At 40.8% G+C, this 26,678-nt stretch overlaps 1 protein-coding gene across 1 annotated transcript; it reads right to left on the reverse strand.

The window, feature by feature from the left end:
• Nucleotides 1–17,567: 17,567 nt before the first annotated feature.
• LOC148027668 (uncharacterized) lies at nucleotides 17,568–19,359 on the reverse strand. The gene has a single exon (XM_087689360.1). It carries the CDS (start codon nucleotides 19,074–19,076, stop codon nucleotides 18,441–18,443), a length of 636 nt encoding a protein of 211 aa, XP_087545486.1. The 5' UTR covers nucleotides 19,077–19,359; the 3' UTR covers nucleotides 17,568–18,440.
• Between the last annotated feature and the right edge of the window lie 7,319 nt (nucleotides 19,360–26,678).

Genomic DNA, 26,678 nt, shown 5'->3' on the forward strand with positions numbered 1-26,678 from the left:
GATACAACTGTACACATGTGTGACATTCAATAAGTTGGTGTAGTGAGTGACTTAGTCTTGGTTAGTCATACCTATGTGTGTAAGTTTCTTTTAGTTTGTATGATGGAAGAATAATGGAAGAATAACAATAACTTGTTAGATGATCATTGCAGTCACACATTTCAGAAATTATAGCATGGGGTCATGGCTGAAAACTCCCAATATCAGCTTAAGCATGGCCTTCTTTGGTCCCATGGCAAGATTGTCATCCCCCACACTTCCCCCTTCACACAAAAGATCATGGAAGAGATGCATTCTTGCCCCACTGCTAGTCACTTGGGTGTTTTCAAAACATATGACATGATTGCTAAAAGCTTTCATTGGAATGGCTTATGGAGGGATGTCAAGGACTTTGTGACCAAATGTGTTCCATGCCAATAGAACAAGGATAGTACACTCAGGCCCGTTGGCCTCTTGCAACCCCTCCCTATCCTTGAAGGGAAATGGACTCACATCATGATGGACTTTATCACTAACCTTCCTGCAAATAAGAAAGGGTGGAACAATATCTATGTGGTCGTTGATTGCCTCATCAAAGCTGCCCACTTTATCCCCACTAAAATCCAATTCAATACCTCTCAGGTGGCCACCCAGTTTATGGAAAATGTCTTCAAGTTGCATGGCTTGCCACAGGTCATAGTACATGATCGGGATGCAAAGTTTATGAGTAACTTCTGGCAGACAATTTTTACCTCCATGGAGACCAAGCTTGCTCCATCCATTCCATACCACCCTCAGACTGATGGCTAGACTAAAAGAGTGAACAAATGGCTTGAGACATATTTGAGGCACTTTTGCCATGATGTTCAGCATAGTTAGGATACATGGATTCATTTGGATTGAGTTCGCCTATAATAACTCCACGTACTCTAGCATTGGAGTTTCCCCTTTTGAGGCCTTATATGGGTACAAGGTTCCCCTCCCCATAGTCTTATTTAATGATAAGATCAATCCTCAGAGTCAGGTTGAATTGGATTGCATGCAAGCTTTACTTCAGCAATGCAAAATGAACCTCCAAAAGGCCCAAACACACATGAAACTCTATGCTGATGAAAAATGAAGACATTTGGAATTCCAAGAAGGGGAATTGGTCCTTTTGAAAGTGCCTAAGTCCCGATACTCAAATCTCAAAGAGGGCAGCAGTAACAAGCTGGCCCACCACTTCTATGGCCCATATCGGATCCTAAAGAGAGTTGGTGACTTGGCCTACTGCTTAGAACTTCCCCCTACCACCAAAATCCACAATGTGTTTCATGTCAGCCAACTGAAATCCTTTGTAGGCTCCTCAATGGACTATGTGGAAGAACTTTCCCCCATAGATGAAGAGGGCATTACTCAATATGTCCCTGAAGCAATCATTGGGCAGCGAGATAAGCACTTATAATCCCAATCCATCAAAGAATATCTCATCAAATGGCAAGGCCTACCCTTGGAAGAAGCCTCTTGGAACCCAGCAACCATCCTCAATGAATTTTCCTACCTCCGTGAGGCCAATGGCTGGAACACTAGACGGTCATGCCCCAAATGGACCACCTTCTGCCTACAGACTGCACACTATTTTAGAGCAGTTTTGTACTTATTCAAATCACATGCATGTAGAATCATTCTACATAGACTGAAAGTACTCATCATAAGCTACGTTTTGACATGTGGTATGCCCTATTTGGAGCAGCCTATAAAAAGTTATGACCTGTTTACTTCAACAGACCGGTCCGGACTGCATCTGTCCCTAGTCTCTCCACACCTAATTTTCATTGTCGAAGGGCTCTAAGTAATAGTACTATGCAACCCTCCCTTAGTCTACCCATCTGTCCCCTCTATTTCTCCTTGTTTTTGAGGGCAAAAACCTTCTGAGTGGAGATGGATTGTAACAAGTGGGATACATACTAACTAGGGTTTAGACACCTGAACATTGACCGGGGTGGGTATTTAAGGTGTAAGAGCTCTCTCTTCTTCTAGTCTTCTTGCTCTCTTTCTCTCTCCTCAGCTCTTCTTCTCTCTCCTCTCAACTTCTTTCATTATAGCTAAATTTCATAAGTCCATGGTGGACTACAAATAGTATAACACACTACATGGTTAGTATTATCACCATTACAACAAAATATCATCATTTCGAATTAGTTTGTGTTTCTAATCTATCTTCTTATGTAGCATATACTTGAAACACATGGTCCATACTTTGCAAATCAAGAAAGTTTAGCAATATGGTCAACTCAAGGCATGGAACAGTCTCATTGGCAAGCTCACAATGCTTTTCAAAAGGCAATTGATCATGGAGGTGGCATCAATGATTCCAATTCTATGAGGCAATTATTACAAGAATGGTATAGGAGATTAGAGATATGATATGAGGAAAAAGAAAAGAAGTCCAAAACCTCTCAAGTAGAATTTATAAGTAGAGAAATATATGAAGTGAGAAAAACAAGATATGAAAATAGCACAGCTAGACAACACCATGTAGAATGGTTGGCAACCCAAGAGAGAGATAGCAAGAAATGGAGACCTAGATAAAGATAATACTTTTGATGCATTTAGAGTCCATGAGAGAGCATATGTACCTAGGATATGACACATCAATACTCCTATCTTTAACATGAGATGTCTTGCAAATTTTGTTTAAAATTTCGAAGGTTTGTCACTATGTTTTTCAAAGTTGATTTCGAACTATGTTTTTTAATTTTAAAGTTCATTTACACCGCAGTAAGTTTAAAAGTTTCATACTTAAGTCAAGTCTCTCCTTTCATTTTTTCCCATTACTCTTCACTCTACCCTCCACCTTTCTATCCTTCATTATCACAACCATGGCATGTTCCAAGCTTCCTATCAAGAAGGCGCCTGCAAGAGCAAGAGTTCAACACTCTTCTGAATCTAGTGAGTGTACTGTGAGTGACAAAGGTCCCTTGGTGGCCAACAATGGTGGACCTACTACAGCTAATAATGGTGGTGCTAATGTGCCCAACAATGGTGGCCCTAGTGTGGTCAATAATGATGGTTTGCCATTGTCCAGAAATGTGGTCCACATGCTCCATTTGCTTCACCTCACACTAGTGCTCTAGCTAGTAAAACATGTCCTCCAACACATAAGAAGCGAAGATGGAGACAAGGCATAGCTGTGAGATAAGGAAATTCTAGAAGAGTGCCAACTTGATTATTCCTAAGGCACCATTCTCTATGTTGGTGCGAGAAATATTGCAAGATCTATAATTAGGGCATCATCACAAGTTCTTTTCAAGGAACTAGGCAAGGAATGTGGGGCAATGGTCAAGCAAAGCCTTGCTTGGTCTCCAAGAAGCAGTTGAAACTTACTTTATAGATCTAATGGGTGATTCTCAACTTTTAGCCATTCATACCTAACGTATCACTATTAAGCCCGTATATATGGTTCTTACTCGTAAGATCCACAACAACAAGGATGCATTTAATCTTAATGTCAACAATATGCTTTGAGAAGCTACCTTGTAATTGGATCTATGTTTTTAGCTCACGTTTGCTTGTAGATTGTAAGGAGCTTAGTTTTGGTTTATCTTTCTAGTAGACCTTTAAGTATGTGATAGCAATGGTCTACAAAATGAAGCTAAATTTTTCCTAGCTCTAGTTGTACTTGGTGCAATGCACTATCTACTGTGTATTTCATGGTTTCATAATGCCGAATCTGATATTTGATATTCTATTTTGCCATGATTTACATTGTGCGTATTTCTAAGTTTCTAATTTTGAAAGTAGATTTGTTGAGGATAAAGTCAAGTATTTGATAGTAGTGGTCTACAAAATGGAGCTAAATTTTTCCTAGCTCTAGTTGTACTTGGTACAATGCACTATCTATAGTGTATTTAATGGTTTCGTAATGCCAAATCTGATATTTGATATTCTATTTTGCCATGATTTGCATTGTGCGTATTTCCAAGTTTCTAATTTTGAAAGTAGTTTTGTTGAGGATAAATTCAATGCGCAATTATGCACACATCAATGATCAGTTGTACATTGGCTAATGCACTATATCTTTACTGTATTTAGCGCTTTGGCAACACTATATCTGATATGTGATATTCCATTTGACCCATAACTTATTTTTTGTGAATTTTTAAGTTTCTAATATTTCACGTAGTTTGGTTGATAACACATTTAATATACAATTGCGTACACTCGGTGTGGTGGTGAGTATTTATGTTATCAGTGAAGTATAATCCAGTTAATGCATTTTCAAAAAATGATTGAACCGTCAATTTTATAAATCAAGATCTGATAAAACTTTACCCACATGCTGGGCATCATAAAAACTCATGGATATTAAAAATTTGGCCTCATTAGAAGTGTCTGGGACACCTGTCTAGAGGCTTGCATTTGGGGACCAAAATCCCAAATTTTGGGCCCCAGATGCGAGCCTCCGGACAAGTATCCAGAGACCTTTGGGATTCCGGGCCCCAAACGTGAGCCTCGAGACAGGTGTCCCACAGACTTCTAATGAGGCCAATTTTTTTTTGGGTAGTTGATGTACCCTAGAGGAGTCCACAGGTAAAATTTCACGTCAATCAGATCACTGGTCATATTTTTCCAAAGCCTGGATACATTAATTTAGGTTTAAGGATTTTTTGAAATTTTTGCTATAAGTTAAAGTTTTACCTCATTTTACACATTTCATTGTTGAGTTTTGAGTTTTCTCTCCTAAAAGACATGGCACGCACCAAGCAAGCAACCCGGAGACACCCCCTAGAAATCCTATGCATAGGCCACCTTCCCAGCTCCACCACCACCACCACCACACCAGCATCACAAGCGTCGATGGAAGGCAGCACATTGGCTCTTCGTGAGATCCACCATTACCAGAAGACCATGCACCTCCTGATACTAAAGGCTCCATTCCAGAAGCTAGTGCATGAGATTATGGATTGCATACTCATTAAGAATATTAGGAGGCACTTCCCAAATGAAACATGCTTGCAACAACCTGATTGTTGGACTACCCAAGCCCTCCTTGTACTATAGGAAGCTGTCGAGAAGCTTACGTCATCGACTTGTTCTCGGAGACTCGGTCTATGCAGCTGTACATGCAAGGAGAGTCATCGTCACCAATAGGGATTTGCGGATAGTGAGGTTCTTCTAGCGATGGAAGGATAGTTCTCGCAAAGATCAACAATGATAGGGGTGTACTACCAAAACATATACCTAATTTAGCTTCCAAAGAGATTTTGTAGAACCCTAGTTGTAATGGATCCCATGTAAAATGTTATGAATATGAATACAATTTTTTTTGCGCGTACTATTTTTGTTTATTCACTTGTTATTTGTTTTATTTATGTCTTTGAGTTATCGTTACATCATGCGTTTAAACAAATACATGTTGTACACGAACTCAATAAAACACTATGTCAGACTCACTATGCATGGAGTATGTAAAGATATATACATCGAATTTGCGTAAAAATTTACCAGCAAGGCCTCTAGGGCATCGGGAGTGTGCACATAAAATTTTGTTAGGATTGGGTCCCTCAGAGCAGCCCTGTGGCCGTAGGCTCCCGTGGATGATCCCGAGAAAATTTTATGTGCACACTCCCGATGCCCTAGAGGTCCTGTAGATTCAGGTCCCCCATACACGAGCCTCTGGCCGAGGCTACTCTGGGGGACCCGCGATCCCGGTAAAATTTTATGTGTACACTCCCGATACCCTAGAGGACCTATTGGTAAATTTTTACGTGAATCCAATTCCGATAACATTAATCCGATAATATTACCTTCTCGACATCATCCAAGTCTGCTCCTGCAACAGAGCCACTCTTGTCTCTCTCTTGGGAAGGTACTGCGTAGTCAGGTCGAGGTCCAAAAATGCTTTCTTACAACCGCTCGAACTCCTCATTTGAGATCTCATACTTTGGCGCCGCATTCTCAATCCGCTCTTGGATGCTCACAATGGCAGAGATGTCATCGACACTCGTGTCATTATATCGAGCCACCTCATCAACATGTGATGGTGCATCTTGTTTATCAAAATATATAAAATCATCAGGTGCATCACACACCATGATACAATATAGCTCTTCTTCCCTTAGCTAGGATGTACAATATAGCCCAAATTTGGGAGGAGATGTGGTACCTTCCAATTGCATTTGCTAGTCACAAATTGGGGATGTTCGAGACTAATTATATACCTACATGGAGAAACAGTGGCTTGGGATGGTCTTTCCAAAAAAGAAATTCAGGCACTGCATCTTGTATAAAAAGGTAGTATTCTATACGAAGGTAGAGAGGGTGAGGTTATTGATGAATAAGTTGCAGCCGCTTGACCGCCTACTACCGCCTACTAGCAAAGTGGCTGATCACTTTGTAGGAGTTTCATTATGAAATAAGGAGTAAGCCGTTGAAGCTACATGGCATTTTTGAATGTCTTGTGGAGTTTGGGGAGCCAAAGGAAGCCTTGGCTGAAGGTAGTGACCTTAAGGGTCTATTCAAAATCCATATAGCCTCCATTCCATCCTAGTATGATGCAATAACATACTATCTATCCATAGGAGAGACTGGAGTTGCTTTGTCAAAGTCTAAAAATAGAAAAATCAGGCAGCAAGCCTTGAAATTTGCCTTGATTGTAGGAAGACTATATTGGCAAGGGGTTGATGATGTTTATCGCCAATGAGGTTCCATTTATCTTGGAAGAGTGCCATGACTCCTCTTGTGAAGGGCACTTTGCTAGGTGATTGACCACACAAAAAGCTTTGAGAGCTAGATATTGGTGGCCATTTATTTTTTAGGATGCACTTGGGTATGTTAAGAGATGTGATACATGCCAAAGACATAATAACAAGGAGAATAGGAAGCACCCATTGACTCCTAGTATGGCTTTACTACCATTTGAGAAGTGGGGTATTGATTTTGTTGGACCTATACATCCTTCATCAACTACATGAAAGTGTTATATCATTGTGGTGATAAACTATTTCACAAAACGGTCAGAAGCTTACATTAAAATGAAGGATCATTAAGAGAAATATGGACTCTCTTTTTTTTCCCTTAAGGGGTTTCTGTCACCTGTCTCTCTCTAAAACGAGATTCCAAAATAATATTAGAATAAGAGATCTTCTACAATCAAGCAAATATCGTATTTTTATTTTCAATAGATTTCACATATTATTTTATCCTCAAACTATAGGATAAGGTCACTTTTTCTCAAAATTCTCATAACTTAAAAAATACAATTCTATTTTCTCTAAAAACAAAGCCAATCATTAATATACAACTCTTTAATGCCCTCATGACTTTTCAACATGAAAATATATTAGAATCATTCTCATTCTTGCTTCTTAAAAGGGAAAAAGTTAAAAAATGATATAAAATGACGTACACATCATATTTTAAGATTATTTTTTACCTAGAGACACATTTTTTACTCGAGAGTTTCCTTGTAAATTTTTATCATTTTTGGAGAAGTATATGCCTATTTCTAGGCATTTCTTCATTCCCTCTCAAAGCTCTAGTTTTGTCCGAAATTTTGTATACACTTCTCCTTCCCTCCAGAATATGGTTTCTTGCATACAAATTCTTCTGAAGCAACACTCAGTACTATCTACAACACTCTCTACCCTGCTACAAGCAATCTTCCTCTTCAGTACTGTACTATAAGATATCTTCCTCTCTAACACTCTATACTACTAGCAATCAAGTGATAATGGAGGTATCTTTATTTTTTTAATCTCTGTGATGTTATTATTCTTCATAGTTGTTGTTTAATCCTTAAAGTGTCAATTCATATATATATATATATAGAGGGAGAAGGGGGGGAAAGAGAGAGGACTATGTGAGATGAACAAAATGTGTTTAAATATATTTGATCAATTCTTCTTGAGAGAGAGAGAGAGAGAGTATTTTGGATAGAAAAGAAGATAAGATTGGATGATGATTAGAGGTAGATTAAGAGCTAAGATTATAGGAACATAAGGGGTTGATTAGGGTTTATCATGAGTGAAATCAAGAGAAAGAGATAAGATCCAACTGGCTAAAAAAGAACACAGATATAGTGAATCAAAGGGGTGTAATTGTGTGATTTGAATGTTAATCCAAGTTAAAACTGGCATATATTTTTCTTTACAAGATGCAGGTGCAGGACGTACCAAGAGAAAGAGAGATATTCACTTTCAATTGGAGGATGAATATGTAATAATGTTGAAAAGAACTGCAGAAAGGGATGATGCAATAAGATATAGGATGCAACAAGAAAGAAATGCAGGGAAAAAAACATGGACCTTTGCGGTAATGGGTGCATTTATCCACCCGATCCAATCACTCAAAGGCCACCACAATTTGAAGGGCTTACATCATTTGTAAAGTTTGTTTGTGAAGGCAATGAAGGATTGTATGGATACACATGCAAACTTGTCACACAAGGATTAGCAGGGGTTCATCAAGCCTTGACAAATATGCAGACAAGGTTACAAGGGAATATGCAGTCTTTGATGGAAAAGGATAGATTATTAGCTGAGAAGGATAGGGAGAACCAAAGCCTACAACAAGCAATGTCTGTCATTGAAGATGCTATGCAAGCTACACACATGCAAAATATAGAGTTACAGTCTAAAGTTATGGACTTGGAGAAGCATAATCGAAACATAAAGAGAAAGCTCACAAAAACTTTGAAGATTGGGCCCACTTCAAAAACCAAAGAAGCGCATCAGTGCATCTGATTAGTTAAACCAATTCACCAATTAACCAAAGGAAGTGGACAATATCATAGATGTATATATGCTCAATCTGCTACAATGAGAAATATGTTCCCTCATGCAGAGAATGATACTATTGCCAAAGTCCTAAGCAAGGATATGGTTAAGAAATGCATTGGAAAATCGTAAATTCAGGGACATTGTAGATGGTGTCGCAAGTGAACATCTTAAGGATGTGAGCAACTTGTTTACTACTATAGATGCTCATGGATTATGTGACACGTGGGAATGAGTTTTGAGTCATATAGTATGCTCTATCAACAATTGGATACAAGATTTAAGCAAGTCTTCAAAACTAAGTGAGTGATGCCTCTGCCAAAACCATTTCACGTGAAGAAGGCTCGAAAACAACTAAATGAGAAATTTTTAGAACTAATTGGTGAGCCAATGCATTTGGAAAATACACTTATATTGAAGTATGGTTCCAAACAAGTTGCATTTGTATTGAATGCATCCAACAACTTTGTATTGGATATATGTAGGGTTCAAATTGCTATGGTCAAGTTCTACAATATGTCTATGGAGGAATGTAGAGGGAAGTTGTCCTCAAACTTGATGAGAGTGAGATTATTAAGGGGCAGAAACTTGAACATGTGAGTCTAACACTTATGAATTGAGCATTGGATTCCGACATCAATGAAAACCATCCTTTCTACTTGAGTGTACAATTAGAGAATGAAATATGGTGGCTTGCAACATTTTAAGTACCAAAGGAGGACTATGAAATACTTAAAGTTTTTCTTAACCTCACTAATATACCCAATGTTATTCAACATCAAAATAATGGAAAAGTTTTACACATTGAGGGGTTTGGGGACTAGCTAGTTGAATGGCATCTTGCAGGTGATGTAAAAACATTGAAGTGTATGTTTGGTTTATCAAATGTAGCAATTACAAAATTTCAGTGTATATACTATATGTAAACTTGGAAGAAAGGGAACAATGGAAAGAAAGAATGGATTGCCAAGGCAGGACAACAAGGTGCTCCAACACATGATCAAAAAGTCATGAGAAATGGAATGCTGGTTCCAGTGGATCCAAACTGGCACCCTATTTTGGAAATATCACTAATAGGGATTCACTTTTTCACATTTCATTGTTTGGTTAGAATAATTGAGAAGGTAGTATATGAATATATATGCTTTGCATACAAGATATAGCCTGTGTTAGAAGCTCATGCTACATGCAAGAAGGTAGAACAAGTCCTCTTTGAAGTGGGATTTCATGGAGACCAAGTAGAAATAAAAAAGGACGAGAAAAAATTAGAAAAGAGTGGAAATATCCATTGTGAACCATACTTTGGTGGACCCAAGGCTAGGAAGTTTATATCTCCACCTCCATGAGGAAGGAAATATACTTGTAAAACAATGAGAGAAGTATGAAGCATGGAAAAAGTTGCACCTTGCTATTCCGGATTGGAGAAATGGGGAACCAACGAGGGTTACAAAGGTAGAAGTGTAGATACACGTAGATAGATTAGCAGCTCTCTTACAAAAGTTGAGGTTTAGGAATGGTGATGCCAATACATTTAAAGAGACAGTTGCTAAATTTCATAAGTCCATGGTGGAGGCATGGACTACAAACAATATAACACACTACACGGTCAATATTGTCACCATTACAAAAAAATTTCATCATTTCAAATTAGTTTGTGTTTCTAATCTCTCTTCTTGTGCAGCATATACTTGAAGCACATGGTCCATACTTTGCAAATCAAGAAAGTTTGGCAGTATGGTCAACCCAAGGCATGGAACGATCTCATTGGCAAGCTTGCTGTGCTTTTCAAAAGGCAACTGATCATGGAGGTGGCATCAATGATTCCAATTCTATGACACAATTATTACAATGTTGGTATAGGAGATTAGAGATACAATATGAGGAAAAAGAAACGAAGTCCAAAACCTCTCAAGTAGAATTTATAAGTAGGGAAATATATGAAGTGAGAAAAGCAAGATATGAAAATAGCAGAGCTAGACAACACCACATAGAATGATTGGAAACCCAAGAGAGAGATGGCAAGAAAGGAGACCTAGATAAAGATAATACTTTTGATGCATTTAGAGTCCACGAGAGAGCATATGCACCTAGGATATGACACATTCTTTAACATGAGATGTCTTGCAAATCTTTTTTAAAATTTCGAAGGTTTGTCACTATGTTTTTCAAAGTCGATTTTGAACTATGTTTTTTAATTTTAAAGTTCATTTACACCACAATAAGTTTAAAAGTTTCTTACCTAAGTCAAGTCTCTCCTTTCATTTTTTCCCATTACTCTGCACTCTATCCTCCACTTTTCTATCCTTCATCATCACAACCATGGCACGTTCCAAGCTTCCTATCAAGAGGGCACCTACAAGAGCAAGAGCTCAACACTCTTCTAAATCTAGTAAGTGTACTGTGAGTGACAAAGGTCCCTTGGTGGTGGCCGACAATGGTGGCGCTACTACAGCTAATAATGGTGGTGCTACTATGTCGAACAATGGTGACCCTAGTGTGGTCAATAATGATGGTTTGCCATTGTCCACAAATGGTGGTCCACATGCTCTAGTTGCTCAACCTCCCACTAGTGCTTTAGCTGGTAATACATGTCCTCCAACACACAAGAAGCGAAGATGGAGACCAGGCATAGCTGTGCTACATGAGATAAGAAAATTCCAGAAGAGTGCCAACTTGATTATTCCTAAGGCACGATTCTCTAGATTGGTGCGAGAAATACTACAAGATCTACAATTAGGGCATCATCACAAGTTCTTTTCAAGGAACCAAGAAAGAAATGTGGAGTGATGGTCAAGCCAAGCCTTGCCTGCTCTCTAAGAAGTAGTTGCAAGTTACTTGATTGATCTAATGGGTGATTCTCAACTTTTAGCCATTCATGCCTGACGTATCACTATTAAGCCCATAGATATGGTTCTTATTCATAGGATCTACAACAACAAGGATGCATTTAATCTTAATGTCAACAATATGCTTTGAGAAGCTACCTTGTAATTGGATCTATGTTTTTAGCTCAGGTTTGCTTAGTCTTGGTTTATTTTTCCAGTAGACCTTCAAGTATTTGATAGCAGTGGTCCACAAAATGGAGCTAAATTTTTCCTAGCTCTAGTTGTACTTAGTGCAATGCACTATCTACCGTGTATTTCATGGTTTCGTAATGCCAAATTTGATATTTGATATTCTATTTTGCCACGGTTTGCATTGTGCATATTTCCAAGTTTTTCATTTTGAAAGTAGTTTTGTTGAGGATAAATTCAATGGGCAATTACGCACACATTAGTGATCAGTTGTACATGGGCTGATGCATTATATCATTACTGTATTTAGTGATTTGGCAACACTATATTTGATATCCCATATTCCATTTGACCCATGACTTATTTTTTGTGAATTTTTAAGTTTCCAATATTTCACGTGCCATATGTTTGAGCATAGCCTTTTACAACCAGCCTAGCCTTATACTTGCTAACTGAACCATTTGCATTATGCTTGACTTTGTAAACCCACTTACAGCAATAGCTTTCTTACCCTTAGGTGAGGGTACCAAATCCCAAGTCTTATTGGCTTCTAATGCAGCCATCTCCTCATCCATTGCTGCATCCCAATGAGCATGGCCAATAACATCCTCAAAATAAGTGGGCTCAACATCCTCAACTAGTTTCACCATATAAGCATAATGGTGAGTTGCATAACCTTCAAAACCAAATCTTTTAACAGGGTATCTGACCCAACTAGATCTGCGTACCACCGGATCACTCAATGGAGCCTTTACATTACTATGAGATCTGTGTACACCTGGCGTCCTGACTAAAGGAATGTCAAGCTCATCATCCAAACTCTCTGAACCACTAGAATGTCCATCCAATCCCAAATGACTTGTAGATGCATCATTACCATCCAGCACTTTCTTCTTTCCTTTGTCCTTCCCTGCAACACTTATAGATCCACCTGAAGATGTGGGACTACTCCTTAGTCTCGCAGACCAAGGGCTCACTATAGGTATAGTACTAGATGATGTTTCTGGTCCACTAAGACTCTGTGATTCTTATTTTTCTTTTTGCACATAGCTGTCGTGATCATTACCATCATCTAATGCATACCAGCTGCCCATCTCATCAAAGATAACGTCCCTGCTCACTCTGAACTCACCTTGACAGGGTTATAACATCGATACCCTTTCTGCTCTAAAGAATATCCAATAAAAACACATTTTTCTACCTTTATACCAAGCTTCTTCCATAGCTCATCTGGCACATGAACGTATGCAACACAGCCAAATACCTTCAAGTGCGATACATCAGGCTTCTTACCAGTAAAGCATTCTTCAAGAGTCATCCCATAAACTGCAGCTGTGGGAGTTCTGTTCATGATGTAAACAACAGTATGGACAGCCTCACACCAAAAATGTTTGGGCATATTCTTTTCAGCCATTAATGCCCGTGCAACTTCTGCAATATGCTTGTTTTTTCTTTCTGCAACACCATTTTGCTGTGGGGTATATCTGCAAGTAAATTGCCTCTTTATCCCATGAGTCCTCAAGAAGCCACTGAACTCATTAGAGAGGTACTCTCCTCTTCCATCTAATCTCAAGCACTTTACTTTTAAGCCTGTTTCCGTTTCAACAGCTGCCTTAAAAGATTTGAAGTGCTCAAACACATCACTTTTTTCCTTCATGAAGTATACCCATAACTTCCTTGAACAGTCATCAATAAATGTGACAAAGTATTTGCTACCAGCAAGAGATACATTTTGTGTAGGTCCCCAAACATCTGTATGCACTACATCAAGTATTTTTCTACTCACTTCTCTATCATGTGAGAAGGGTTGTCTTGCCTGCTTACCAAACTGGCATGCTTCACAGACTTTATGCGATTCTGCAACTCTAAATGAAGGCAACCCTGTAACCAATCCTCTAGACTGCATTAATTTCAGCCTTTGCACATTTGCATGTCCAATACGTTTATGCCATATTTCAATATCTACAACTACTCCTTTTCCTTTAGCATACATAGCAGCATCCATTGCAGGAATTCCAGCATCTAAAGTGAACATTCGGCCAACTCTACTTCCTTTTGCAACCAACCTGTACTTATCATTAAAGTCTTCTACAAAACAACCTTTTGCATTGAATTGCTGCAACCCCTGCTCTACCATTTGGCCAACAGACACTAGATTCTTTGTAATTGAAGGCACATGTAATACATCTGTCAGACTCTTTGTCTGACCATCATACAAGGACAAGGAAATCTTTCTAATGTGTGAAATTGGGTGGCATGAATCATCACCCGTCTGCACATAACCTAGATTTTGTAAGTCCTGCATCTCTCCAAACCATTCAACATGACTAGTCATATGATTAGATGCACCTGAATCGACATACCATACATCATCATGTGTCCCCTTTCCTGTACCTGCATTCATCATGCGGCTGCATAACAAACAGACACTCATTTTTGTCTTCATTCTGTCGTGAAGACGATGCATAGTTGCCTTGGTGCAATTTATCACTGCGAATATTATCCTTATTAGCATAACAATGGGCTGCAATATGTCTTGTTTTGCCACAATAATGGCAAACAATAGCAAAATTTCCAAAGCTTGTGTTCTGTCATCCACCTCTTCCTCTAGAGCTCCCCTTGCCTCTAACTTTTCCTTTGCCTCCAGAAACCTGCATTTCACCAAACTGTTGATTGAAATTGTTTTGCTGGTTATTGCCAGCACGTCCCATACCACGGCCTCTCGAAGAGGATCTACCATGTCCCCTTCTTGAACTCGAGTAAAATGCTTGGACATGTTCACCATTTCTTTCAGTCGAATCACCCTACAAATTGATCTCTTCAGTAATCATAAGAGAGATCAGCTCATCAAAATCTGAAAATGGCTTCCGTACATTTATTGAAGTAACAAATGATTTACATTCCTTCTCATTGTTAAGGCCACTCAGAGTGGATGAAACCAAATCATCATCATTTGGCATTGCATCAATCGCTGCTAAAGCATCTGCAATGCTCCTCACCTTCAACACATACTCATTGATAGGCATTTTTCCTTTCTTCAAGGCATTCAACTCTTGCTTGAGTTGAATCTTTCGTGCCTTTATATTTACTGAAAACATACTGCATGTGAAGTTTTTGCATTCCTAATATGTCCCAGCATAGTATTATCAATGACTGCAAATAGCCAGTACATCATCTTTTTGTCTTTCGTATTCCATTCTTTCCATGCTTTTAACTCATCTACAGTCGGAGGGATACCCAACTCTGGCTCCTTTTCTTCACCTGAGACAAACTCATAAAGGCCCTTTCCTATGAGGAAGTTCGTCACACGGAACTTCCATGAAGGGTAGTTGTTCTGGTCGAGCTTCTCAATAATGGGATTTCCACTATTCTCTACCATTATCACAAACAATGATATAACACAGCAAGCTAGTCTTCTGTAATCTTCCACAACACGTGCACAACAACACACCAAGCAACCTTTTTCACTGATTGCTCCATAGTACATGTAATCTGCAACCTGTTTGTAGATAAACCTTATGTTTGCTTCCTGCAAACACCTAAAAAATTATAGATTCGCAATCTGTAACCTACACACCCACTTTCGGTCAATACGACTGAAATCATAGTGTACCGTGAAACTGCTATCTGCAACCTTGCGGCTCTAAAATGGGGCCTGAAACGGCCTCAGATGCCCAAAATAACTGCGGGCAAGCCTTGAAGGGCTTATCTGCAAAATATACAGTGCTCTACTCACACACCAAATCTCACAACAATCTGAGATTTTTACTCAACCCTGCTTCCGGTGCCTCCATAGGCACTATCCAAGATAGATAGTGGAAAAATGGGAGAGCTTCTTACCCATTGCTTGCTTGCTCGAACCTTGCTTCTTCTCCTTCACTTCAGCCTTCGAAATCAGCCTCTCTCAGTGGCGTGGCTCTGATACCATGTCAAGAATCGCATGGTGGGGGGACTTGCTTGAGCTGCTGTGCCAAACACACACTGTATACACAAGAGGAAGCTCACTCAAGAACACAAGAAGAGAGATGGAGGCCAAAACGTTTTCTTGCTAGTTTATTCTTCTTCTTCCACACACTATACAATGTACACAAAGTATAGATAAGATACAACATAAAGGAAAGTTGCCTACTAAGTCAAACAATACATAACTGACTACACTAATCGACTGCGCTATGTCTTTGCCATTTGTAGTAGGTAGGTGTAACAAACTAAATATAATAAGTGATAAGTCAGTGGCCATGTGAGTATCATAATGACCACCAACGTGCTAAGTGTAGACGCGCGGACCCATCTAGCCAGGTGGTCCATCATCAATGTCCGCACGTGTTGAGCTTGCCATCTCAATAGAATTAATGGTATAAATGGCACGATCAGCTACTCCTAGCTTGGGTCATAGCCAAGATGTTGCAAATATGATGTTGAGTTGGGTGGGAGGATGAAGTTCATCAAGAAGAACCATTAGAATTAGGAATATAACCACCCACCCTAAAGATGCTACAAAGGTTAAAGCCTTTAGAGATGCCAAATGCCACCACTCATGTCCATTCTACTATCCATAAAGGGATGTGAGCAGTGGTGAAGATGCACTTGAGAACACATGTACATCATACCTAATGGTGAATGTAGGATCATCATGGTTGCCAAGTGTAATTGGATATACACATCTCATCCAAATACCATAATTCCAAACATCTATATCTAACATAGAGTGCATCATGATTAAATATACTATGCATGATCCATCTTAAGAATGAAAGGGAAATAAAAAATAATAGACATTAGAGGTACAAGAGCTCAAAGATAAGAGAATAGAGTAGTTTATTGATTAAGGGCTATATTTTGATAGATGTGGCATATTGCATGAATATTTATATATAAGACAAATACAATCAATAGCCAATAGACATGCATGGATCCAAAAATAGATATATTCTCTAGCCAATCACCTTCCAATGATAAATCCACTCATCGACACCGAACACCAATTAGTTGAATAACTTTCATTTGCATAGATCCAAAAATAGATATATTCTCTAGCCAATGACCTTCTAATGATAAATCTACTCACCCACACCCAACATCAATTGGTTGAGTAACTTTTCATTTGCAAATGATAGAAAAAAGTTAAACTATAATGATAAAACTGAGGATCAACTTGTTTGGGGAGAAATGATAGACAAAAGTTACATTATAATGATAAAGCTAATGATAAACTTGTTTCGAGAGAAAGGATTGGTAGAGAACTAGTACTTGAGGCCATGGAAGTCATTGCCTAGGATGACCTTCACTACATGCACGTTAGATCTAGGCCATGTTTGCTAATGCAAGAATCTAATTGGTTTTTGTAGGACTATCGATGGTCTAGTTTGAATAGGTTCACTAAGGTACCACATATTATACACTTCCCATCATAGTAAATGCTATAAAGTGCCGTCTATTTTGGGCAAGATCTTTGTTCAAACATATTGGGCAATCTTTGCCTAGCTTGCATCTTCGTTAATCTTCACCAACCCTGCATATAATTCGATATAGCCACAGAGCTTGCTCCACTTTCGAATTGAAACATATATCCTTCTAAAAGTGAATTGTTTATGCTCCTAATCATGGTGTGTAGAATAGAAGTGCACACTTGTAAAAGTTGCTACTCAAACAACTTCACATTAGATCTTCTTGATGATGAAAGAATGTGATTTTACTTGAAATGAAATGGTTCATTTGCAAAAGCTAGCAGGTCATTGTGGTCATATGAGAGAGAGAGAGAGAGAGAGAGAGAGAGAGAGCGCCATATGTAAACAAGTGACAAAGAGAGCGCAACAGTAGCCATATGCAAAAAGTTTCATATTACGAAACTTTCCTTGTCATTCTTAGGTTACACACAAGACACCGAGATGTTATGTCTAGTGTTTGAAGGGAAAAGGAATTTGGGGCTTGGTCAAAATAGAGGGCGTGCTACATCATGCACCTTACAAAAAGTGGTGTGAAACGAAAAATGCGGCTATGAGCAAGTGATTATCATCATGGGCATGCTTTGGAAACTCAACCTTGTGAAACTTGGAGGTGTCGAGAGGCCTTAGCAAGGAGTGATTCCACCATCTAATCTAGTTCCTGTATTTGGCCATGTTCCAAGTTTGGAACATGTGTGTATGTATAGAGGGGGGCCCCTGATAGCAAGATGGGCCTTGTTGAGATGTACCGGAGGGGAGGAAGATGGGACAAAAATGTGTTGAGTGGAATTTCTTGTGTTGATGCTTCTTGGGTAGGCACTTCACGGCATTGTTAAGCCCACTGCTGAGAAGAAGAAGGCTTGAAGGGCCCAAAGGCCTGGGATCTTGATGTAAGGCAGCTCATAAGCCTGGCTGTGCCGCTGCAGCGTAGGCAGCCATGGGGAGACGAGCTGGTCCTTCTTCTGATGGGGCATGCGGGCATGTGGTTCTTGTGCGAGGGAAGATGGGGCACGCGGTTCTTCTCAGCGAAGGAAGATGAAGATTCATTCCCAAGCGAGTGATGATTCCTTTTCTGAGGCACAGCACGCACCCTCAAAGTCTATCTTTGATCTGATCTCTGCTCCGTCGCGCTCTCGGCGGCAGCTGCCCGTCATAAGAAAGGAGACCTGCTCTAGCGAACGATTTCCCTGGGAGATGAGAGAGAGAGACGCACGCACAGTTAAGAGTGGTAGAAGGACGCCGTCTCACTCGCTGATGGTCTCTAGCTTGGGCATCCACGACCTTGATCTCCGTATCAGGTGGTTATTGTTTCCTCCTGACGATGATGCCGCAGCAGAAAGCATGGCATCCAGCAGCTCCTGAGGTACCACAGGGCCGGAGGAGTAGCTCTTCTGAATAATGTTGACAGAGCTGGTGTCTGATCTCTCACTGCTTGCTTCTCTTCCACCATCATCTACATCCTCCACCAGTGGAGTTACCCTGCTCTGTCCGTACCATGAAGGCTTGCGGGCTTTGCTGCTCTTTTTGGCACTACTTGGGGCATCTGTTTTATGGGACAGGGCAGAGATGAAGCAGGCCATCTCCTCCTGTGATATCCTGGTGCTGCTGCTCATCCTGTGCATGGGCAGGAGAAGGTAAGCGTGGCTGGGCTTCAAGTCTGTGTCTGCCGAGAGTGGTGAAGGCCGATGGTTTCCCTTCTCGAGCTCCACCAAGAACTGGTTGGGGAATTCCAGCATCAGCTCGGCTGCCTTTAGCGATTGCTCGTAGAACTCGGAGATTCGGCCATCACATGAGTGCAGCACCTTGATGCAACAATGATCAGGAGAGGCTTGCTTAGAGGCAGGGATGTTTTTGTGGCCAACGTACATACAGTTGCCCATGGCTTATGATCTGAGATATGCAGTAAGCTCGGATGGACTTGGCAGTCTGTCTAGCTGGTGTTGTGATAGATAGATAAAATAGATAGACGGTGTGGTCTTATTAAGAGCTCACGACTACTTTGCTGGGAAGCTGTGAGGAGTCCTATAAAGAAGAAGCTGACCCATCTTCTAAACGATCGGTCGGCAGCAAATCACATGCAGCAAAGCATGAGCCAAACTCTAACAGCAACAGACAGGAAGTGTACAGCTCTTCAATGCAAAAGCACATCTTGTTTGCTGTTGCGAAAGCAGCCAATGTGGCCTGGGCATCAAAACAAACTACCTTTACCAGAGCTAGAGCCCACAGCTACAATGACAGGGATCAGTCTCCAGAAGTCAGTCGTCCCAGTAATAAGCTTTCGCTTCGCTCGCACGGAACTGGGTTTTTATCCCAAGCGATTTGTCTGCAAAGGTAAAGCTGAACTCATGAAAAACTACCTAGAATTGCAGGCCCCAACCTTTACGAGGGTGCAGAAGTGTAATTGCGCTGTCGCAAGCGCAGGAAAAAGATGATGCGAGTGTGTCCAACTACACCATCTCTGTGTCAGTTCAAGGCAATCCAGGGCTGGGACACGGCATGCAATCCTCAAGATTGGAGCTGAAGCTTAGGATCGTCTCTATCAGGGTGGTCTAGGTTGGGTCTCTCACAAAATATATTGCAAGGAGAAGTGGGGTTGCAAGGAGAGGTGTCGGGTGAAATGGGGATATGGTGTATGGTGTAGGGCTTGCTTGCCCGCCTTACCTGTCGGCAAGCTTAGCTTCAGGCCTTTGTTTGCCCATCCAGTCTATATATATAAGTGTGCACGCACATTCCTTCATTTCATTTTATGACGAGCGAGACAGGGCCATGCCTGTGTTGCAGTTTCTGGCCCTGCTTCCTGTCATCGAGCTTGGACTTGTACATCTCGAGACTCGAGAGGACCAATCAAAGTCAAAATTCAGTACCGTCTCTCAGTAACCTCCCTCCAGGCTCCCTACACTTGGAGATTTAAAGAGAGCGATTCTGCAATGCCACATCTGAGTCAAGTCAGCACAAGAGAACCACCTGCCAATTGAACATGCAAGAGAAACCTCCACACGTGTAAACTTTTGAAGCTCCACTCTGGAGGCTTCTAGTCCTTGGACCGTGGTGCTCTTGGTTTTACTTATTCAACCTCGAAACAACTCTTCTTGCTTTTCTTTCTCCATCTTGGACCTTCCTCCCTTGAATTTGAGACGAAGGGAAGTAGCACCTGGCTTCTCATCTAGAACTAAGGTTGCTGCCATAGCGCGCTCTCTCCTCCTCTTGCACAGGTAGGATCGTTGCCACTCCTGCTTTCCTTTTTGAGCTAATTGGATATCAGGGGCTTAGGTCATGGACTCGTTTGGAAAAGAATTCAAGCAAGGTTGGTGGAACCCCATTCTCGCGCCGCCCAAGCGCAGGGGCATAAAACCGGGGAAGCAATATGTGCTACCTAACTTTAGCCTCCAGTTTAGGCCACATAAGCTCTGAGTTCATTTGAGTCCTTCAAAGATGTCAAAAGGGAAAAGAGGCTTGACCACAAAATCCCCCCATTATGTTTTGGCCCCACCAACCTTGCTGTTCAAAGATGTCAAAGGGAATGGAGTCTTGATCGCAGAATCCCCCATTGTGTTTGGACCCACCAACCTTTTCGTTTTTTTGGTAGCTTTTTGAACAAAGGTTTACCTAGCTTTGACGCAACAATTGAGATGACCGACACTTGACTAGTATCTCTTGCGCACATGTCAACAAGTTCTACTTGGAAGCAATCAAGTGATTATTTGAAAATGTGATTTTGTGAGTAATGTGTAGACCACTAAGAAACTAGAATCCCCATATTGCTCTCTAGAGACCCCCCTTCTCAATGAATGCTTTTTTTGCAATATCCACCCAAAAGTGCTGCTATCCAAACATGTCTTGTGAGGCAAGTCTAGGAACTTTGTGAGGCTAGCTCAGTGGGCCCAATCTAGGCGATAACATGCATTAACTTTCTCGAACACAAGACGAAACCCATAACTAATCTAATAGAAAAGCCCAATAAGGCCATATAAAAGCTCAGAGAGTTTCTAAATCAAGGGGGATTATTCATTTATATAGAGCCATAGTGCTATCCGGATGTCACTCAAGTTGGTCTTGTTGACACACAATCCACAAATATAACCCTCTCTTGGTTTGCACCCTTGTTGGAGAGGCACTCACTGCAACTCTACCGCAATGAGGCCTTTGTTGTTCGAGAGGTCTGCAACCTTTGGGAAAGTAGACAGGGCAAAATTGGCTAAGACCAAGCTCCAAAATCTATCATAAGGGTCGTGTTCGACGTTTGTGTATGCCTTCGCATTTTGGCTACTCACTTGCGACTTACCTCGACTTGAAGTATCCACATCTTTCTATTGTAAACTTTCCTATGATGAAGTACGCATCAACAGAAGGAGGAGGTTTAGGATTAGCTTGTATTTCTTGGTAAGATTGTGTCTTCAAAGGACCTTGATGTTACACTTGCACATCTCTTATCACACAAAAGTATGACGTGCAGAACATGTCTTCTTATCTCTCGTGCGAGAGATACTATCACCTGCTAGTCCTAATGGTGCTTAGGTAGGATGCGCGCCACAGGGTGAGAGATTCTGGTGGAGCTAAAGCACAGAGACATACCTTTACAATATCATCTTTAGGTTAAGGAAAGTCAAGTGTTAACTATAAACGTGCAAGGAAAGTCAAAGCAAAGTCAAAGTACATATTTCTTGGTGGAAAATTTTTTGGAGCTTTAGTGCATTGTTTTTTAGCACTTACATCACTTCATGGACATATCATTATCATGGTTGTATTATTTTTTCAGAGCTTACATGTACATTATATTATTACTCTCGTAGTTGTTGTATGAGTTGCACACAAAGTAACTATATTTTTATTCGTAGTTATGGTATGAGTTGCACACCTTGTGGACTGACCAAGAGTCCAGAAAGTGAATAGGATACCAAGAGGGTGTAAACGTTAACTCATAGTTGTGGAATCCCTAAAATCCAAAAGGAGCACAAACCCTTGATTCACTAGGGGCTTGATCCTAACCCTAGTTTTGGACTATATTGTTGAGAAGTAAGCATGTGAACTCTCCTTATACTGGAGAGGATTGATGCCAGGAGGCATATTTTACGGTGGATTCTGTGCCACGGTGGATTCCGTGAGGTTTTACGGTGGATTCCGTAAACTTTGTTGATTGGGACTCATACACAAAGTGGATTCTTTGTGCGAGAAGTTGATGGGGACGCTTATCCTTTTCGAGCGTTTCATTAATTTAGTGTGTACATGGGTGATTCTATAGCGGGTGATTCCGTAAAATACATATTAAATTAATAAACATTTATGAGTTTAGAGTGCGCACTCGTAATAAATTAAGGTTAGGATTGATTTCTAATCAGTTGATTTATTTATGTAGCTGAAGACTGCTAGGTATTCACTTTTGTCGGTTTAATTGTATTATTTTACTAACGATTGTGAATGCTTAAGTTGATGTGTAGAGATAGCAGCAGTGGCGAAGGAAAGCATTGGAGGATAGCGTGTATTCGAGTTGTCATTTATATTTTGATGGGCGTCTATTTATTAAGGCGTTGGATATTTATTTTGTATGCGCATGGACGCACGATTATGATATTTGTATTTGGATATTGTATTGGGTATGTCTGACTCTTTGGACGTTCGTCCATTAGCTTTATTTCTATTTTGTGCTAAAGCAAACTCAAAAGCCAAAAGTGTGCTATTTTGTAATTTGGGCTATTATTTGAGTTTGAAGATGATTAATACATAAAATACATGCTTTGTGGAGTGCTCACACAAGGCATGGGGGGAGATTGCACCCAATTGGTCTCTTGTTCATGTCGTGCATGCTTTCTACCTTGAGTTTTGTGCAAAAAGTAGAGTTCTTTTGTTCTTGGGGACCTTTTGGCGTTCACTACGTGAGCATACAACATCCGATCTGCGCACCAGTGGTATCAGAGCGAAGCTAAGATCGAGAGATTTCAATCGCTATCCATCTTGTGTGAAGGCGGAGCTCTTGGAACGATCGAGCTCTATGGCCAGCCTCATCGCGAACGGTCGATACGGGTGGATTCCTGGCGGTCAAGAACCTCTGTTTACAGCCTCTAATCGCGAAGGACCGGCCTGTAACAACGGAGGACCACTCCTAGATCCTCTTCTCCAAGTCGTCTTTTTACAGTTAACAGAGATAAGTTTCATAACTTTATAAGCTTAAAAGCTTGAATATAAAGCTTATAAAGCTTAAGAAGCTTAAAAGCTTCAATTTCTTAATTGGACGACAGAGGGCGGCAACATCCCGAAAAAAAACGGCGAAAAAAAACGCCCCCCCTAAAAATTCGATGTCTACAGTTTACTAAGCTTTTCCCATATCTATCCAGTGCATAAATTATGCGAACTCAATGACAATGCACACATGAGAGATAGTGATGGGAATTCCAGCATCAGCTCGGCTGCCTTTAGTGATTGCTTCATTTTATTTCATTTCATTTTATGACGAGCGAGACAGGGCCATGCTTGTATTGCAGTTTCTGGCCCTGCTTCCTGTCATCGAGCCTGCACTTGTACATCTCGAGACTCGAGAGGACCAATCAAAGTCAAAATTCAGTACTGTCTCTCAGTAACCTCCCTCCAGGCTCCCTACACTTGGAGATTTGAAGAGAGCGATTCTGCAATGCCACATCTGAGTCAAGTCAGCACAAGAGAACCACCTGTCAATTGAACATGCAAGAGAAACCTCCACACGTGTAAACTTTTGAAGCTCCACTCTGGAGGCTTCTAGTCCTTGGACCGTGGTGCTCTTGGTTTTACTTATTCAACCTCGAAACAACTCTTCTTGCTTTTCTTTCTCCATCTTGGACTTTCCTCCCTTGAATTTGAGACGAAGGGAAGTAGCACCTGGCTTCTCATCTAGAACTAAGGTTGCTGCCATAGCGCGCTCTCTCCTCCTCTTGCACAGGTAGGATCGTTGCCACTCCTGCCTTCCTTTTTGAGCTAATTGGATATCAGGGGCTTAGGTCATGGACTCGTTTGGAAAAGAATTCAAGCAAGGTTGGTGGAACCCCATTCTCGCGCCGCCCAAGCGCAGGGGCATAAAACCGGGGAAGCAATATGTGCTACCTAACTTTAGCCTCCAGTTTAGGCCACATAAGCTCTGAGTTCATTTGAGTCCTTCAAAGATGTCAAAAGGGAAAAGAGGCTTGACCACAAAATCCCCCCATTATGTTTTGGCCCCACCAACCTTGCTGTTCAAAGATGTCAACGGGAATGGAGTCTTGATCGCAGAATCCCCCATTGTGTTTGGACCCACCAACCTTTTCGTTTTTTTGGTAGCTTTTTGAACAAAGGTTTATCTAGCTTTGACGCAACAATTGAGATGATCGACACTTGACTAGTATCTCTTGCGTACATGTCAACAAGTTCTACTAGGAAGCAATCAAGTGATCATTTGAAAATGTAATTTTGCGAGTAATGTGTAGACCACTAAGAAACTAGAATCCCCATATTGCTCTCTAGAGACCCCCCTTCTCAATGAATGCTTTTTTTGCAATATCCACCCAAAAGTGCTGCTATCCAAACATGTCTTGTGAGGCAAGTTTAGGAACTTTGTGAGGCTAGCTCAGTGGGCCCAATCTAGGCGATAACATGCATTAACTTTCTCGAACACAAGACGAAACCCATAACTAATCTAATAGAAAAGCCCAATAAGGCCATATAAAAGCTCAGAGAGTTTCTAAATCAAGGGGGATTATTCATTTATATAGAGCCACAGTGCTATCCGGATGTCACTCAAGTTGGTCTTGTTGACACACAATCCACAAATATAACCCTCTCTTGGTTTGCACCCTTGTTGGAGAGGCACTCACTGCAACTCTACTGCAATGAGGCCTTTGTTGTTCGAGAGGTCTGCAACCTTTGGGAAAGTAGACAGGGCAAAATTGGCTACGACCAAGCTCCAAAATCTATCATAAGGGTCGTGTTCGACGTTTGTGTATGCCTTCGCATTTTGGCTACTCACTTGCGACTTACCTCGATTTGAAGTATCCACATCTTTCTATTGTAAACTTTCCTATGATGAAGGACACATCAACAGAAGGAGGAGGTTTAGGATTAGCTTTCATTTCTTGGTAAGATTGTGTCTTCAAAGGACGTTGATGTGACACTTGCACATCTCTTATCACACAAAAGTATGACGTGTAGAACATATCTTCTCATCTCTCGTGCGAGAGATACCATCACCTGCTAGTCCTAATGGTGCTTAGATAGGATGCGCGCCACAGGGAGAGAGATTCTGGTGGAGCTAAAGCACAGAGACATACCTTTACAATATCATCTTTAGGTTAAGGAAAGTCAAGTGTTAACTATAAATGTGCAAGGAAAGTCAAAGCAAAGTCAAAGTGCATATTTCTTGGTGGAAATTTTTTTGGAGCTTTAGTGCATTGTTTTTTAGCACTTATATCACTTCATGGACATATCATTATGATGGTTGTATTATTTTTTCAGAGCTCACATGCACATTATATTATTACTTTCGTAGTTGTTGTATGAGTTGCAAACAAAGTAAGTATATTTTTATTCGTAGTTATGGCATGAGTTGCATACCTTGTGGACTGACCAAGAGCCCAGAAAGTGAGTAGGATACCAAGAGGGCGTAAACGTTAATTCATAGCTGTGGAATCCCTAAAATCCAAAAGGAGCACAAACCGTTGATTCACTAGGGGCTTGATCCTAACCCTAGTTTTGGACTATATTGTTGAGAAGTAAGCATGTGAACTCTCCTTATACTGGAGAGGATAAGGGTAGCTAGGTGTAATTGAAGTAGAGGACAAGGGAGTAAGGGGAAACCCTAACCCTAACTTCTCTAGAGGCTATATAAACTACCTAAAGGTCACTCTCATAGTTGAGGAGAGTGTACCAGTTGTACCTTTGAACTACTTACTAAGCAATATCTTCTTCTTGTACTTAAGCTCTCTCTCTCCCTCTTGTGCACACTCTTGTGCTACCAACTCTGCTTTTCCACATGGTATCAGCGCCATCTCTGATCCTTTAGCTTCCCTCAGCTTCCTTACATCATTAAGTGCACATGAGCTTTCAACTTCTACCTCTTGCCTGTTGACCATCATAGCCACAGCTTGACCCACCTCTGTTGGAGGACCTGGAAAGGGCAAAGGAGAGCATTTTAGCTCAAGGTTTCTTTTGAAGACTTCATCCCCAACACAAGGCGCTTTAACACGGCACTTCAAACACGGAGATTGGGCAGCTAGGAAGACATCATTGTAGAAATTGTGAATCTGGTGCAGATTTCACAGCCTCCTATTCAGCTCCTTAGCTCCTTGGCATGGCCTGTAGTGGGTGCAATCATGGCGGATGTCATAGGGCTATTGTAGCCCCTACAGTAGACCATTCTCACCTAAGAGAGTTTGTCCTAATTCATCTCCTACAGTCTGCTACGTTCAAAAACCTAGATGTGGGTCCCTTGGCAGCCATAGCCAAGAAGCTTCCAGCTTCCTATTTTTTCAATTTCTTCAATATGA

Source organism: Lygodium microphyllum, chromosome 12 (assembly GCF_053477565.2).
Source record: "Lygodium microphyllum isolate KBCC chromosome 12, Lygodium_microphyllum_v1.1.10, whole genome shotgun sequence".
NCBI lineage: Eukaryota > Viridiplantae > Streptophyta > Polypodiopsida > Schizaeales > Lygodiaceae > Lygodium > Lygodium microphyllum.